The 15,151-nt window shown below is 48.8% G+C and overlaps 1 protein-coding gene across 1 annotated transcript in view; it reads left to right on the top strand.

Annotated features, from left to right (window-relative positions):
* COL6A3 (collagen type VI alpha 3 chain) overlaps positions 1 to 15,151 on the top strand; it is a 57,371-nt gene that overhangs the window by 29,165 nt on the left and 13,055 nt on the right. The window contains exons 10-35 of the mRNA XM_058028233.1: positions 308 to 910; positions 1,304 to 1,906; positions 3,549 to 3,895; positions 4,374 to 4,452; positions 4,792 to 4,937; positions 6,152 to 6,244; positions 6,641 to 6,694; positions 7,619 to 7,690; positions 8,575 to 8,601; positions 8,718 to 8,762; positions 8,870 to 8,923; positions 9,089 to 9,151; positions 9,557 to 9,622; positions 10,307 to 10,360; positions 11,132 to 11,167; positions 11,682 to 11,744; positions 12,026 to 12,088; positions 12,779 to 12,841; positions 13,293 to 13,355; positions 13,528 to 13,578; positions 13,701 to 13,736; positions 13,833 to 13,895; positions 14,031 to 14,093; positions 14,722 to 14,754; positions 14,847 to 14,883; positions 14,997 to 15,008. Of these exons, the coding sequence (XP_057884216.1) occupies positions 308 to 910; positions 1,304 to 1,906; positions 3,549 to 3,895; positions 4,374 to 4,452; positions 4,792 to 4,937; positions 6,152 to 6,244; positions 6,641 to 6,694; positions 7,619 to 7,690; positions 8,575 to 8,601; positions 8,718 to 8,762; positions 8,870 to 8,923; positions 9,089 to 9,151; positions 9,557 to 9,622; positions 10,307 to 10,360; positions 11,132 to 11,167; positions 11,682 to 11,744; positions 12,026 to 12,088; positions 12,779 to 12,841; positions 13,293 to 13,355; positions 13,528 to 13,578; positions 13,701 to 13,736; positions 13,833 to 13,895; positions 14,031 to 14,093; positions 14,722 to 14,754; positions 14,847 to 14,883; positions 14,997 to 15,008 (2,889 nt within the window). The remainder of the gene's footprint in view (positions 1 to 307; positions 911 to 1,303; positions 1,907 to 3,548; positions 3,896 to 4,373; positions 4,453 to 4,791; positions 4,938 to 6,151; positions 6,245 to 6,640; positions 6,695 to 7,618; positions 7,691 to 8,574; positions 8,602 to 8,717; positions 8,763 to 8,869; positions 8,924 to 9,088; positions 9,152 to 9,556; positions 9,623 to 10,306; positions 10,361 to 11,131; positions 11,168 to 11,681; positions 11,745 to 12,025; positions 12,089 to 12,778; positions 12,842 to 13,292; positions 13,356 to 13,527; positions 13,579 to 13,700; positions 13,737 to 13,832; positions 13,896 to 14,030; positions 14,094 to 14,721; positions 14,755 to 14,846; positions 14,884 to 14,996; positions 15,009 to 15,151) is intronic.

Below are 15,151 nucleotides of genomic sequence, written 5' to 3'. Positions count from 1 at the left end.
CTCTAGGAAACAGGCATAAATCGGGGCAAAAGAAAGCTGGAAACATTGACAAATCCAGAGAAGAGTATTAATGAATAAGACAGATAAGGCTGTGAGTAATGCATGCTTCGAATTCTAGGCAGACACACATTCCCACTTGTACACAGGCCCTTTTGGAGAGGCTCCCTGAAGCACTGTGCCTAAAAGTTGGCCAAAATATGCCACATGGTTCTGCCTCACATGACAGGAGATCGCACAGAAATCCTCCAGCAAAGCTTAAGCAAAGCATGGCACCCCAATAATTTCCTCTCTTCTTGCTTCCCCACAGATGATTCTGGAGATGAAAAGGACATAGTCTTCCTCATTGACAGCTCTGACAGCGTCCGGCCGGATGGGCTCGCTCACATTCGGGATTTCATCAGCAGAATTGTCCAGCAGCTGGAAGTGGGGCCGAACAAAGTGCGGATCGGGGTGGTGCAGTTCAGCAATAGCGTCTTCCCCGAGTTCTACTTGAAGACCCACAAGTCCAAAAATGCCGTCCTGGAAGCCATCCGCCGCTTGAGGCTTAGAGGTGGGTCCCCCCTGAACGCTGGCAAAGCCCTGGACTTCGTGGTGAAGAACTACTTCATCAAGTCTGCGGGGAGCAGGATAGAAGATGGAGTGCCCCAGCACCTGGTGGTCATCCTTGGAGACCGGTCCCAGGATGATGTGGACAGACCCGCCAGAGTGATCACTTCCACAAGCATCAAACCTCTGGGTGTCGGAGCCAGGAATGTGGACAGGGACCAGCTGCAGGTCATTACCAACGATCCTGGGCGCGTGCTTGTGGTGCAGGACTTCACGGGGCTCTCAACCTTAGAAAAGAGGGTGCAGAACATTCTAGATGAGCTCCCAATACCTACAACGGACTCACCCGGACCAATCCTACCTGGTAAGGCTGCTATTCATCCTGAAGACTTTCCTGAACAGAGTACAGATGGTATTTGTATAAAGTGAAAATGATGCTGTAATAACACCTTTCGATTCTCAAACCTCTAGTTGCATTGATTAAAAGAACTCTTTGAAGTTGTTGAGTTAGGAAAGAATATAATTAAATCTGAAAGGAGATGAGGGTGACTATCAAAAGTAATGCTGTATGAAATATTGTACAAAAATTTTCTTGTATGGATGTAAAATCCTGCCAAGGGTCAATGAAATTAAAATGGTAGAAACGGGAGAGAAATTTCATTTGCAAAATGCTACTTCACGAAGCCCTGAGCAGCTTAAAAGCTATAGGTGCTGCATGCAATTACTAACAACTGTGTTTTCTTTGTAATATTTTCAGGAGGCAAGAAGCAGGCTGACATTGTGTTTTTGCTGGATGGCTCCATCAATCTGGGGAGAGATAACTTCCAAGAAGTCCTCCAGTTTGTCTACTCCGTGGTGGATGCCATTTACAGGGATGGCGACTCTATCCAGGTAGGGCTGGCCCAGTACAACTCGGATGTCACTGATGAGTTTTTCCTCAAGGACCACTCCACCAAAGCTCAGATTTTAGACGCTATCAACAAAGTCATCTACAAAGGCGGGCGGGTGGCGAACACCGGCGCGGCCATCAAGCACATCCAGGAGAGGCACTTTGTGAAGGAGGCCGGCAGCAGGATTGACCAGAGGGTGCCCCAGATCGCCTTCATCGTCACGGGTGGGAAGTCTACGGATGATGGGCCGAGGGCATCCGTGGAAATCACGCAGAAAGGCGTCAAGGTGTTCGCGGTCGGAGTGAGGAACATCGACCTGAAGGAAGTCAGCCTGCTGGCCAGTGAGAGCGCCATGAGTTTCAGAGCAGCCACGGCCCAGGAGCTGTCAGAGCTGAATGAGCAGGTCCTGGTTACGCTGGAAGCTGCCATGGAGGAGAGATTGTGCCCAGGAACAACAGATGTGACAAGAGGTAAGGACAATCCCTTCATGACGTTCTCAGGGCTTTTAATGTCCAGTGTGTTTTGTTGGACTTGTCTGTCTTACTCTTGTACTTTGCCTATGGCCTGAGGTGCAGGATGGGCTCATTTCTCCTCCAGGAGTCTGATGGAGGCTGCAAACTTTTGGTACAAGAGCTGCCTGTCCGTGGCCTTCAGCCCGTGAATGACTGGAGTAACATCACCACAGAGGTGCCACCATGGTGGAACTCATTTCAGATGCGACAGCCAGGCACTAAATCACTGGCCTCCTACCACCACATTTAGCCTTTGGACTAAATCTTACTTTGGACTTTCTCACAGGGACATGATACCAGTATTCTCTTGACAGACCAACTTGTTTCTTTGCCAAAATGAAAAATGATGGCCCTTGTTTCCCCTCCCTGTGTCTATTACAATATAATTGGAATTTTTGGCCATCCAGGCATGCATGGTATGCTGGAAATCACAGAATCATAGAATTCTAGTATAGTTTGAGTTGGAGGGCACCCCAAATACCATCTCATTTCAACTTCCCTGCCATGAAACACCTCCCACTATCTCAGGTTGCTCCAAGCCCTGTCTAACCTGGCCTTGAACACTTCCAGGGAATGGGGCTGCCACAGCTTCTCTGGGCAACCACTGCCAGGGCCTGCCCACCCTGATATCTAAGAATTTCTTCCCAATATCCCTTCTAACCCTGCCCTCCGGCAGTGGGAAGCCATTTCCCCTGCTGTCACTCCAGGATCTTGTCCAAATCCTATGTCCAGCTCTCTTATAACCCCTTTAGACAGTGGAGGGGAAAACCAGGGAATTTCCCTTGCCAGATCATCCAGGATGCCCACCTTATCTCATGACAGGTATATGAGGAAAAACCAGGGCACGAGTGGTTGTAGTTCAAGGTAAAATTGCCTTAAGAAGGAATCCCATGATTTGGCTACTTCAGAAGCCAAGCAGGGGAATTGTGGTGAGTAAGTGAGCTGGTATTGCTGTCGGATCAGGCTCCCAGCAGCTGGTTTTACTTACTACATTGCAGCCAGTCCTACTCCCAGCACAGCTGATCATGCCTCAGCCCTCTGACTTTAAGCAGAGGCGTCTCCTAAACCTCTGGAGAAATGGAAAGATAGGCACAACAGCCCTGAGCTGAGCAGCAGCTCCAGCTGGGAAGAAAAACTGAGTGCTGGGAAAAGCAAACCACTGCTGGTGGTATTAGCTTATCTCGAGTGTGGTTAAGATATTAACCAGGCTAATACCAAAGAGAATCCAAACCACTCCCTGTGATTCTCTGAGTGTCACTTCCAGCACAGGCAGAAGGTGCACAATGTACAACTACTGACAGGTTTCCATGTGCTGGAGAGAGAGAAAAGCAGTCTTAGCTGCCTGATGAAAATGCAAATTTCTCTTGGACTTGGTTTAGGCAGCCCGTCCCAGTGCTAAAATTAAATAAAGAAAATTAATGAAACGCAAGTTTTCCCAGGTTGTCACTGCTATGGTGAAAGGAAACAGAAGGCACTTGTGCAGCAAGTGGTGTCAGTTCTTGTTGCAGTGTCCTCATTAACTGCTAAAAGAGTAATTAGAAATTGAAAACCAATAATTGCATTGCTCCATGATGCTCTTCTCTCTGTCTTCCCCTTTCAGACTGTGACCTAGAAGTGATAATTGGCTTCGATGTCAGTGATGTTGGGCCCGGCCAGAGCATCTTCACTTCCCAGCGAGCCCTGGAGTCCAGAGTGGAGTCTGTGCTGAACAGGATAACACAGATGCAGAAGATCAGCTGCACTGGCAACCAGGCACCCAATGTCAGGGTGGCCATCATGGCCCAGGCCCAGGGGGGACCCGTGGAGGGGCTGGATTTCTCTGAGTACCGGCCCGAGCTCTTGGAGAGGTTCCTGGACATGAGGACCCGCGGGCCCTACTACCTCAGGGCAGACACACTGAGGTCCTACCTGAGCAAATTCCGCTCCTCACCCGCTGGCAGCACCAAGGTGAGCCAGGGCCAAGGCCTCTGGGGTGGTACTGGCCAGCAAAGCTGGCTTCTGGTGTCCTTTAGTTGGTAAAGAAACTCTGAATTAATAATAATTTTTAAAAAATTAAATTGAATTTATTCACCATAAATGTAGTCACTTAACCCTACTTGCTTGCAGCAATCTCCCTGCATTGCCAAGGTCCTGACAATTGATGAGCATCACTGCAGCCAGTTCCCACAATCACTGCTTAGCTGCAAATTATTGCTCTCCAGATATTTCCTGTGTTGTTCTCTAGCAACACCTGCATGATGTACAGGAATGGGAAGGTACAGGAATCTGGCACAGGAATGCAGAGCTTCATTGCCTGGAAAAGGTGTAAAAGTCCCCTCACCTTCTCTCAGATGAAGCATTGGAAAAAGGCCCTTCAGGTTGCATGCTGATTGTGTTTCACACCTGAAGTATTCTGGGTCCTGACAGAAATTTGTTTCTCTCCCAGGTCATAATCCATTTTACTGATGGTGTAGATGGGCCAATAAGTCAGCTGGAGGCTGCTTCGTCTGCTTTACACTCAGAAGGTAACTTTTTTTGCTCTTCCAGGCAGTGATTATAGTCCATGTTAACATGTAGCCCATTTTACCATCACTTCTCCTAAATCCATCTGCTTTTGATAGTAAGAGCTATGGATTTTGTGAGCTCTACATGCACCTGCTATTCTTCATTGCCTTCCTGTGATGTTTTACCTGCCTGCTGCCACCTAAGCATGTGGGCAACTTACACTGGATGTGTCTGAAGAAGCTTGTTCTCTATTGAAAAGGAGAAATCAAAGATGTGGGTGTGGATATCACAGGGGAGGGTGACAACACACGGTTAGCACCTCTCCCCATCACAAAACCCCCTCTGCTTCTCCCTGCCAGGAGTCAACGCTCTCATCTTCGTCGGGCTGGAGCGAGTGGCCAACTTTGACAGAGTGATGCAGCTGGAGTTTGGCCGTGGCTTCACCTACAACAGGCCACTCAGAGTTAATCTGCTGGACCTGGACTTTGAGCTGGCAGAGCAGCTTGTAAGTAACTTGGCACGGGCAGTGCTGCCTTGTAATGCTGGAGGGGAGCCCACGGCTGGACGTCCTGCGGGGCTGAGCCGTGGCTGGATTACACCCTCTTGGCTCTGCTCCTCTCCCCTCCCTGCCTCACGTCAGCTCCTTTCACGGATGCCACAGCAAACAAAGTGCAGAGCAGATCACGGTCTCTTCCCACTCCTGAAGAAACCCTTCTCCAGCCAAGGCTTTAGGTCAAATGGGATGGGATCAGATGCCATCAAAAGCTGCAGTGCCAAAAACCCGCCCTCTGCTTGTGCTTACACTGTTGGTTTTTTCAGCCTTACAGTAATGCCCTGTCATGCCTGGTCAGTGCTAAACCTCTTGTAGAAGCCTTGCTTTCGAGGTTTCTTTCGCTGATCTCATGCACTGCCTGTATTTTAGACATGCTTTTAAGAAGTGTAGGAGTTACCCTCTAAGTCCCTTCCAACCTAACCCATTCCATGATTCTTTCCTCTTCATAGATTTACTTCTTTCCCAATGCATAGTCCCTCTCGAGTGTTGGGTTAATTTGCTGTCAGCCTCAGTATGTCCAGTTCCTCCCAACTTCTCAGCTGCTACCAGCACTATTGAGCTCCTTTTCCAGTAGATTTAATAAGATTGGGTTTAACCACTGCTCCCTGTGGTAGCCTTGCTGGGCCCTTCCCCACAAATCAAAGTGCAGCCCCTTGTGAGTGAGCCTTGGGTTTTGGGATAAGAGTTGGTCCTCAGCCCCTCCCCAGGTAATTCAGCCCAGAAAAATCCTTCCAAAATGTAAATGTGCAAAGCTGGCAGGAAACATTTGCAGCCAACAATGTACTTGGCAATGAAAGTGATTTTTTTACCTCTTTTTTCTGTTGGATGATGTAAAACCAAGCTGTGGTTTCTCTGAGTCCATATAATTCTTTTTAACCTTTTTTTTTCCTCCTTTACTGTGTGCTTGCAAATCGTTCTCAGCCTGTAGGTTGCTGCTGAGCTGCTCATTGCAGCGACTTCCTCATGGCCTGCTCCACAGCCTGGATCTTTTCCTTTGGAGATGGGATTTCTCTCTTCAGTGACAGGCACAGCTCTGGGGACTGATGTCCTACTACGTGCACTCCTGCCCCACGCATTTTCTGTTTAAACCCTTCCCTCTGATGTCCAAATCAGCTGTTGGGACTCTGGCAGGTTTCTAACGCTTTCATTTCCCATTTTTCCTGCAGGACAACATCGCAGAGAGGACGTGCTGCAAGGTCCCCTGCAAGTGCTCAGGACAGAGAGGGGACAGAGGTGTGCCAGGCCCTATAGGACCAAAGGTTTGTCACTCCATCTGGGGATGAGGGCTCCCTGTGCACAGGAACCTGCTGGTGATGTGCAGGTCCTGTAGTTGCAGTGGATGATGTTAATGGGGAGATCAGCTCCATTTACTCTGCCTCCCTTTGAAAACTGATCCTGGGACATGCAGAGCAATTGAAGGCTGCTCTTCTTCCCTTTCCCCACAGCCTCAGTGCTGCAAAACATCCAGGAGGGCAGGGATAAACATCTGGAAAGACAGGGTGAAACATCCTGTGAAACAATTTAGGGACATCAAAAGATTATATCTCTCATTAACACATATGACCAAGCAGCTGCTTTGTCCTTATCTAAGAAAACCTTGTATATCAATCACAGAACTATGAAGGGAGTTAATAATTTTCTTTGTTGTCTTCTAGGGTGTCACAGGGGATCTTGGCTATGGAGGCTACCCTGGTGATGAAGGAGGACCGGTGAGTGACTGCCCCTGTTCCAATGGGAACCTCACCATAGTCAAGTGTTTGGAGGTGTTTCCACTAAATGAAAAGCCTCCAAACGTTTTTTCCTGCTGGGAATGTGGATGTGGGTTAGAAGAGGCAGCAGAACTCTGAGTTTCCCACACCTGACATGCTGAGTTGCTGGTCCCAGCTTCTCCTGAGGGAAAGTCAGTAGGGAGCTTCTCGAGAGCTGGAGAAGGATAATGAGGGAATAACTCCCATTATTTGATGTGACCCATCTCTGTGCTATTCCCAAGGCAAATAAAATCCTCAACTTCATCAAATCTGCAGGCTATGCCAAAGTTATCCACACCACCTGCAGCTGGAAGATTTGAGCTAGTCCAAAAGTGGAACCAAGAGTGATGTTCCTACCCCTCACCCGGCTGACAGTGTGAATCCCATGAATTCTTACCAGCACTCTTCATCCAAACTCTGCATGAATCCCACGTCAGCCCTGGAATAAACATCCCTGCATGCATCACTCCCAAGGGCTGAAGCTGAGGCCAAGGGGCTGACAGAGCTCATAGCTTTTCCAACAGCACAGGCAGGGGCCAAAGGCTGCTGTGAGACATCCCGTGCCAGGCAATGCTTTCCTGGGGCTTGAAGGTCAGGATGGGATTAGACATCTGTGCAGAGCTCTGAGGGCTTCATCTTGTCATTTTGGTTTTGGAAGAGAAGCTTCACAAAGCTCTTTCACAGCTGAGGGACTGGGAAGGACGTTTCTCTCGATGATGATGAAGACTTGCAGTTGGTCTCTACATGAGGAATGTTGTAGTGATGGTGGGGCGGCCAGACAAAACCTGCTGCTCCTGTGCCTCCAAGCCACCTCCTGTGGCAGGCAGCTACAGAAACAGGCTTAGCAGGCAACTCCTGACTTGTTTTTTCCCCTCTATGCACCAGGGTGAGCGTGGACCACCGGGTGCGAATGGGACACAAGGTTTCCAGGGATGCCCCGGGCACAGAGGCACAAAGGTATGTGTGGAACAAGCCTGCAAAGAGCAGACCCAGAGTCCAGGGGTTGGGAGTCCCCCAGGGGTAACTCCTGCTGCTTCAGGGAATCACACTTGAGTGGTTGTGTCCACCTGGCCAGGCACCAGGGCTTTCAGAGGCTGCTGTGGCTTTGGTGCTGCTGTGAAGAGCAAAAAGGCAGCCCAGAGAGCCAGGCTCAATCCACAGACGAGGATGATCTATCCTCTGCAGTCTGGCTCTGGGGGAAAGGTTTGGGAAGGGATGGATGTGCGTGTCTTGGCACAGGGCTGGGACAGTGAGTGGGTGGAACTCTGCTGCTGGGGAACAGGGAGACAAGTGAGCCATGGCTGGGGCTTTGAAGAGGAACCTTGAGCTAATGCTCCAGGACAGCAGCTGCACCCCATGCCAGAAAAGGTGGTGAAACATATAATGGGAAGTACTGAAATTAAGGGGATGTTTCCTACCATTTGCTCTGACTACATGATCCTCTGGCAGGGAGAAAAGGAATGCATGAACCAAGCCCATTAGCTGAGATACTGAGTTTCATTAAAAATCTGTTCAGCCTTGGACAAAGGCACTAAGTCTGGCTCTGGATTAACATAAAAATGGGTGCAGGGAGAAATGAAAGTCAGTGAAGGAAGAGTTGTGGCTGAGGAGTGAGATATTTTATTGGATCAGCTGGATTAACTCCCATGCCCCACATATTTTATCTTGGCACAGGTGTTGGGGAGGCAGCTGAAGACAAACATTGACATAGGAGAAATTAGGGAAAGTCCTGTCCTGGTCATGGCTCTGGGTCTGCCACCAAGCCCAGCCCTCCTTCTCCACTGCTCCCTATGGCAGTGAGCTGGACGAAAGTGGAGTAACTCTCTTTTTTATCTCCTCAGGGTTCTCGGGGATTCCCAGGAGAGAAGGTAGGGAGCCATTTCCTCATGCCACAGCAGTGGATAAGAGTGTGTGGCACATCAGTATCCCCCTCCCCATTCCCCTTCCTCTCAGTGAGCATTTGCCCCTTGCCTCCCTTCCACAGGGTGAACTGGGAGAAATGGGTCTGGATGGCATTGATGGAGAAGAGGTCAGTAATTTTAATTGTTTTTCTCTTAATGACTTGATGCTTCAGTCAAGTGTCTAAAAAGCACCTTGGAAGTGGCAAATATTCTAAAATATTTTTCTTTTTTTTAGGGAGACAAGGGTTTGCCTGGCTCCTCTGGAGAGAAGGGATATTCTGGCAGGAGGGTAAGATTTAATCTCTTTTACAGTGGAGCTAAATGATGGTGTAGTTGTGGATTTGGGCCAGGGGAGGGTGGAAAACCATTGTGCTCCCCTCAGGGCTGAGGGCTGGGCAGAGATGCTTTCCACAAGCAAGAGTTGCTCTTCCTAACTCTCCACCTCTTCCCACAGGGAGATAAGGGAGTCAAGGGAGAACGAGGGGAACGAGGCGACCGCGGGCTCCGTGGAGATCCGGTAAATACTGCTCAGGCATCTCCTTGATTTTCCACCCACTTCCCACTGATCCTGGGCTCATCACAGAGGGGGGCTCTGGCCTATTAAATGCTGTTTGACAGTGGCAGGCCCCATGACAGAGCAAGGACTCAGAGTTGACACATGAGTACCATGTTATACCAATCCATCAATCACTGCTTTGCCATATTAAAATTCCCCTTCCTCTTCTTCTTTAGTATTACTTCTCAGTTGAAAAGCTGTGTCTGTCTGAAAACACCAGCAATACTCGATCTATTTCAGTCAAAAAAGGGAAAAAAATAAAAGAAAAGTTGGTTCTCAGCTCTAGCTGAGAACTCTCTCAGTTTATGAGATTTGATTTTCATGTCCCACTTACACAGATGTTTCTCATTGCTCTGTTGCTTTCAGGGAGATTCAGGAGCTGATAATACTCAACGGGGCCCCAGAGGACAAAAGGGTGAAATTGGACCAATGGTAAAATTTCTTTGTTGTCTTTGTGTTGTTTTTTGGTTTTTACAGCAGAATGGGCCAAAGAATGGGAGAAAAAGGGATGCTGCCAAAAAGATGCAAGTTCCTTAAACTCATTGTGCCTTGTCAGATGGAATATTTTTTTCCACTAGAAAATGTTGTTGATTTGGGACCAAAACTTTCTCTGGGAAGATGTCAGTTTAGAAGATGTTTTGTGTAAAAAGCACCTTTTAAATTTTTTTTTTATTATTTTACAATGCCTTTTTGGGATATTGCCTCTGAAAAGAACTTGGAAATTACCTTTGTAAGTACTCATGGGTCATATACAAAAGCAGAGAACTGATTAGATTACACCAAATCTAAACCTCCTGATGCACCTGAAACCTTTTCAAGGAAAAAAACCCCACACACTCCTTGGAAAATTTCAAACCCCATCTGTTTTTGCGTCAGCTGACAATAAAAAATGCACTTAATTTGTCACAAGGCATTTCCCAAAGAATAGGAATGTTGACTTCTGCTGGCTCAGGAACTTGATGGAAAGTCTCTGTGAGTTGTTAGAAGGATTCCCACCAAAGGCAGGACTTGTAACTTGTGTGGAAGCATGAAAGGAGCCATTTTTTGTGAACTGAATCTCTTTTCCCAGTGCCTGCCCATCTCAGGGCTCTCACTTGAGTTTTGTTTTTCCCTTAGGGAGATCCTGGACCGGCAGGGCCGGCGGGCCAAAACGGTGAAGCGGGGAGGAGTGTGAGTAGAGTTGCCAGACCTCCAGTCAGCAAGGCCCAAGCTTAGATTGACCATAACTTTTCCCCTCCTTCCTTTCCATGTATTTTGATTCAAACAAACAGCAGGAATTCAACTTCAAAACCCAACAAGCCACCCCCCCCCAACAACAAGGAAAAAAAAATCTCAAAAGGAAGATGCCTCCTGGCTTGCTGGCTTGTTGTAGAGACTTTAAAAGTCAAATTTATTCCCATGCAAACAACTCAGTGCTCAGATCAGTGGAATTACACATGGTTTATATATAAGGCCAGGTTGGATGGTGCTTGGAACGACCTGGTCTGGTGGAAGGTGTCCTTGCTCATGGCAGGAGGTTGGAATTAGGTGGTCTTGAAGGTCCCTTCAATTCCAAACCAGTCTGTGATTCCATTATATGCATTTGCATTTGGCTGCTGGTTTTGGAAAGGAAAAAAGGCAAAGGCATCTGGAGCAGGGATGTCTGGGATATGTTCCCTGTTGCGTGTCCCTCCTGTCCCAGGGATGGTGACACACTTCTGACATGCTTGAGGGAGCAGCTCACCTACGTGGGAGATGTGAGGTGGGAGAAAACATGCCCAAGTCTGATTTAAGAGATCTGACCACGTGGATTTCCCTCTCTCTTTCCCCCGGTAGTTTAAAACAGCCAAATGTAATTTTTGGACTATAAGAAGCATTGATAAGAAGTATTTATCTAAAAGTAATAGGGAAAGGTGTACTTAGATATTAGATCAACAAGCCTCATTGTTCCTTCCTTTGCAGGGCATGGCAGGACGAAGGGGGCCCATAGGAGTAAAGGTAGGTGGTGATGGGACAGCACATGGGGCTCCTGCCACACCATGGGCCAGGCAGCCTCAGCACCCAGAGGGATGTGCCAGGAGAAGGCAAATGCAGGCTCTGCTTGATCCTCTCTGCCTCCTCTCTCCTCCAAATTTCCCAACTCCTCCTCAGGCTCATCTCCCTGTATGCTCCTTGCTGGACTTGGTGCAGAACCAGCTGTCCACGTGCCTGCCTGTCTCCCACAGCATTCCCTGGTGAAATGTTTTGTCCCTGTGTGCTGCTGGAGCAGTGTAACAGGGCCAATGAATGATGGTTGATGGCCATCAATTGCAGGAGGCAAATTGCCCCCACCATCACTGTGCTTATTGTCTGCTATCACCATATCTTGGAAAAAAAACAAAACAAGGAAAAAGCCTGACTGAAAATCCATTCTTCCCTGCTCTTTGTGCAGCTGTGGATGCCCTGATCTCCCCTTTCCCTTCCCATGGTGCTGACCACATCTAACCTGCCCTGTGCTGTTTTGTACTTGCAGGGCACCAAGGGCGCGCCCGGCCAGCCAGGGCCAGCTGGAGAACAAGGCATGCGAGGGCCACAGGTCAGTGAGGGCACAGCAGAGGGAAGGCCTTGCCTCATGGTGCTGGGTGTTACCTCGTCACAGCCACTTCCCCAGAGACCCTCACCCACAAAGGCTGTTGGGATTTGGGTATTTCTGGGTGTGCTGTGGCCTGGCTGTCCTGCCTGCCACTGTGTTCACACCAGCCAAGGTGTGACGTGTTTGCGGAGCATCCCTCAGACACTGCAGAATTTGCTCCCCCTTGGATCTTGGTATGTTTCTGCCCACGTGTGCTGACAGCCTTCTCTTTTCTTCCCACACAGGGTCCCCCTGGCCAGGTTGGCACACCAGGCATCAGAGGAGAGCAGGGTGTCCCTGGACCCAGGGTAATCCTTCTGCTGCTTCCCAGACATTGGCCCAACTAAGCTGTTGTTGAACTAATAAGATTCCAATGTGTCTTCACATTCCCCTCTCCTAGGGCTCCAGCTCTGCTCTAATCTCTTTTAACACTCTCTTCCAGCATGATTCTCCTCTCAACTTATGCTTAGGACTTCTTGATGAAGAGTTACAGAAGAGAAAGAGCTAAAAGCAACCACAGAGGGGTCAGGAATTCAGTGTTTGGCTCATTATTGCAATTTTAGTTAAAGGGGATCCCTGAGTGACTGGTGGGGCATCTCTGTGACGTTTCATCCTCTGAAGCCAGAGCATGACCATCTCACATGCCTGCAGGGGCCACCCCATGTATTTATTTCTCCCTCCTGCTGCATTCCTCAGCCACATCCTTTGACACAAAACCACATTGCATTTCCCCACCCTCAGCATGATTTTCCCCCTCCTGCTTTCCTGTGGGTGTTCTCTTAGGGACAATATAAATTGCTGCTGGCATTTGCACTGAACTGAGCTGGACCTCCAGCTCCTCCCAAACATGAAGCAGACTTCTGAATTTCCTGAGGTGTTTTGAGAGACACCAGCCCAAGTAGTCAGTACATGATTTCTATGGTCATCCAGTTCCCTAGTTCCAGGCACCTGGATTTCCCTGAATGTTTCCAACATGCCTCTCCCCGTTTCCATTCCAGGCTGGGAGTGGACCTCCAGGACCCCCAGGAGACCGTGGCAGGATTGGTCCTCTGGGAAGGAAGGTATGTCTTCAGGAGCACTGGGCACCAGCAACTAAAGCTGCATTGAAAAGCTGCTGGATTTTGCATGGGCTTAAAGAAACACATGAGGTGAACCTCTTGGGCTTGCAGTGTGGGCAGAAGCAACTCAGTGCTCATTCTCTCATGAGGCTCCCATTTCAGTGAACAGAAAGGCAAAAGTAGCTGAGTAACTGAGATTCCCAATGAACTTTCCTGGGCAGATTCTCAGAAAATGCCCATGTGGGAAAGTTTTATCTTTCCTGAAATCACCAAAGGTCCCACTAAAGAGTATGCACGTGGCAGCATTTCGGGCTGTGTAGGTCCAGTCATGCCTTTCTGCCACAAGGAGGGCTGCAGACTGCTCTGTGAGAGGAAACCAGTGTTGATGGGGTGGGGAAGGCTCAGAGCAGCCTGGATTTTCAGAACATGCTTTAACAGATGCTCCTGTTTTTAGGGTGAGCCTGGAGACCCTGGACCCAAAGGGCCGAACGGACAGCCAGGCCCACGAGGAGAGATGGTGAGTGTGGCCATGCCCTCCCACCTCTAAGGACACTTCAGGAATTTTAAGGAACATTTAAGAGTTTCACAAAGCCCTGTGGCTTCAGTGGGTTCTTTCTATTGGTGCTGCTGGACCTGTGGGGCTTAAGTTATTCATTTTCATATTCATGACTCTGGCTTTCCAATTTTAGGGTGATGATGGACGAGATGGAATTGGTGGCCCAGGTCCTAAAGGCAGGAAGGTAGGTGTATGCTCAGCATTCCCACCTCCTCAACAAGGACAAGGAAGAACCCAATATCTCCAGCACAAATGGATGAGGGAATTTTCTAGAACATATCCAAATTAACCTTTCTGTTGTTTCAGGGAGAACGTGGCTTCGTAGGTTATGCAGGGCCAAAGGTAGGTGCAGCCCATGAGCTGTGCATTTATTTTCCAAGCAATTTTCCATGGGCCTGTGCAGGTTTAGAGCTGCTGTTTGTGGTTTTCCCCTCCTAGGGTGGACCTGGTGACCGTGGTGTTGCTGGAGGCCCTGGCCCCAAAGGAAACAGAGGCCGCAGAGTAAGTTGGACCGTGGTACAAATTTTCCCTTCTGCATGAATGCCCTGAAAGATGGACACATCTCTTCCTCCAAGTGTTCCTGGGAGTCCTCCTGCAGATGTTCATGGAGGGGATTTCTCTGCTCTCTCTTTCCAGGGAGATGCAGGAGTACCTGGGATACCCGGTCAGAAAGGAGAGATTGGATACCCTGGGCCATCTGTAAGTGTTCATTGCATTGCTGATTGGCTTCATGTAATGGTCCCTGTGGGTGCCAGGGGTTGAAAACCAAGTCCATCACTGTCTCCTGCTGATTTCAAGTTGAGGAAATCCCTCCTTATTTGTGTTGGATGTGTCTCCATAAATTTTTAAGCAGCTGTTTATCGCTGACAAATATTTACCCTTCCTCAAACCAAAGGAAAAACTCAAGGGACATGCTCTTACGAGTTCCCCATGGCAATATGCCCCTTAAAATTCCTTCTAGGAGATTCTCATCTCTTTATCATTCACCACCCCATTCAGGATAGGGCCATGACCAAATCTGGCTGGCAGAAGGCTTCCTAGAAAGGCCAAGGTGGCTGGGCTTGCTTTGCATGTGAACCTGGAGCACCATAACTCATGGAATGGTTTGGGTTGGGAGGGACCCTAAAGACCATCCAGTTCCAACCTCCCTTTTGGGTTTGGCCTCAGCTAGGTTTGCTCCTCACACAGAAGAGGCCTGCACTCTGTTGCTGGAAACACAGCTGAAAACAGACAGATTTCCCCGTGGCTCAGTAGTTGTTCTGACAGGTTTCATAAGGCACCCTGGAGATACACTTTGCACTCAACTTCTCTTCCTTCTTTGAAACAGGGCCTTAAAGGCGAGAAAGGAGAATCCAGAGATGTAAGTGTGGCACAATTTCACTCTTATTTTGAAACACCCCTGGGTTGACTGTGTGACATATCTCTCTCCCCCCCTTTCTTTATCTCCTTAAGCAATGTGCGCTGGTGCGGAACATCAAAGACAAATGCCGTGAGTACCTCCTCAGTGCCTTGCTGAGCCCCCCTCTCTCTACCCTTATTTGCCCATCATGTTACAAGAATGGCACTGACCAAGCTGTCCTTTTCTGTCCATCTTTTCCACAGCTTGCTGCTATGGTAAGTCTCATTCAGTCCTTTAAACCCCAGGGTGGCTGCATGTTGGTCTCCCCATGTATGGATGATTTACCCCTGCTGAGGACATTGTCCCTGCATCCTGACAGCTGCTTGAGGCATGACTTGTTCCCAATGCCCATTCCCAA

The sequence above is a fragment of the Melospiza georgiana genome, chromosome 7, assembly GCF_028018845.1.
Source record: "Melospiza georgiana isolate bMelGeo1 chromosome 7, bMelGeo1.pri, whole genome shotgun sequence".
NCBI lineage: Eukaryota > Metazoa > Chordata > Aves > Passeriformes > Passerellidae > Melospiza > Melospiza georgiana.
This window is presented reverse-complemented; position numbering and strand designations above follow the sequence as displayed.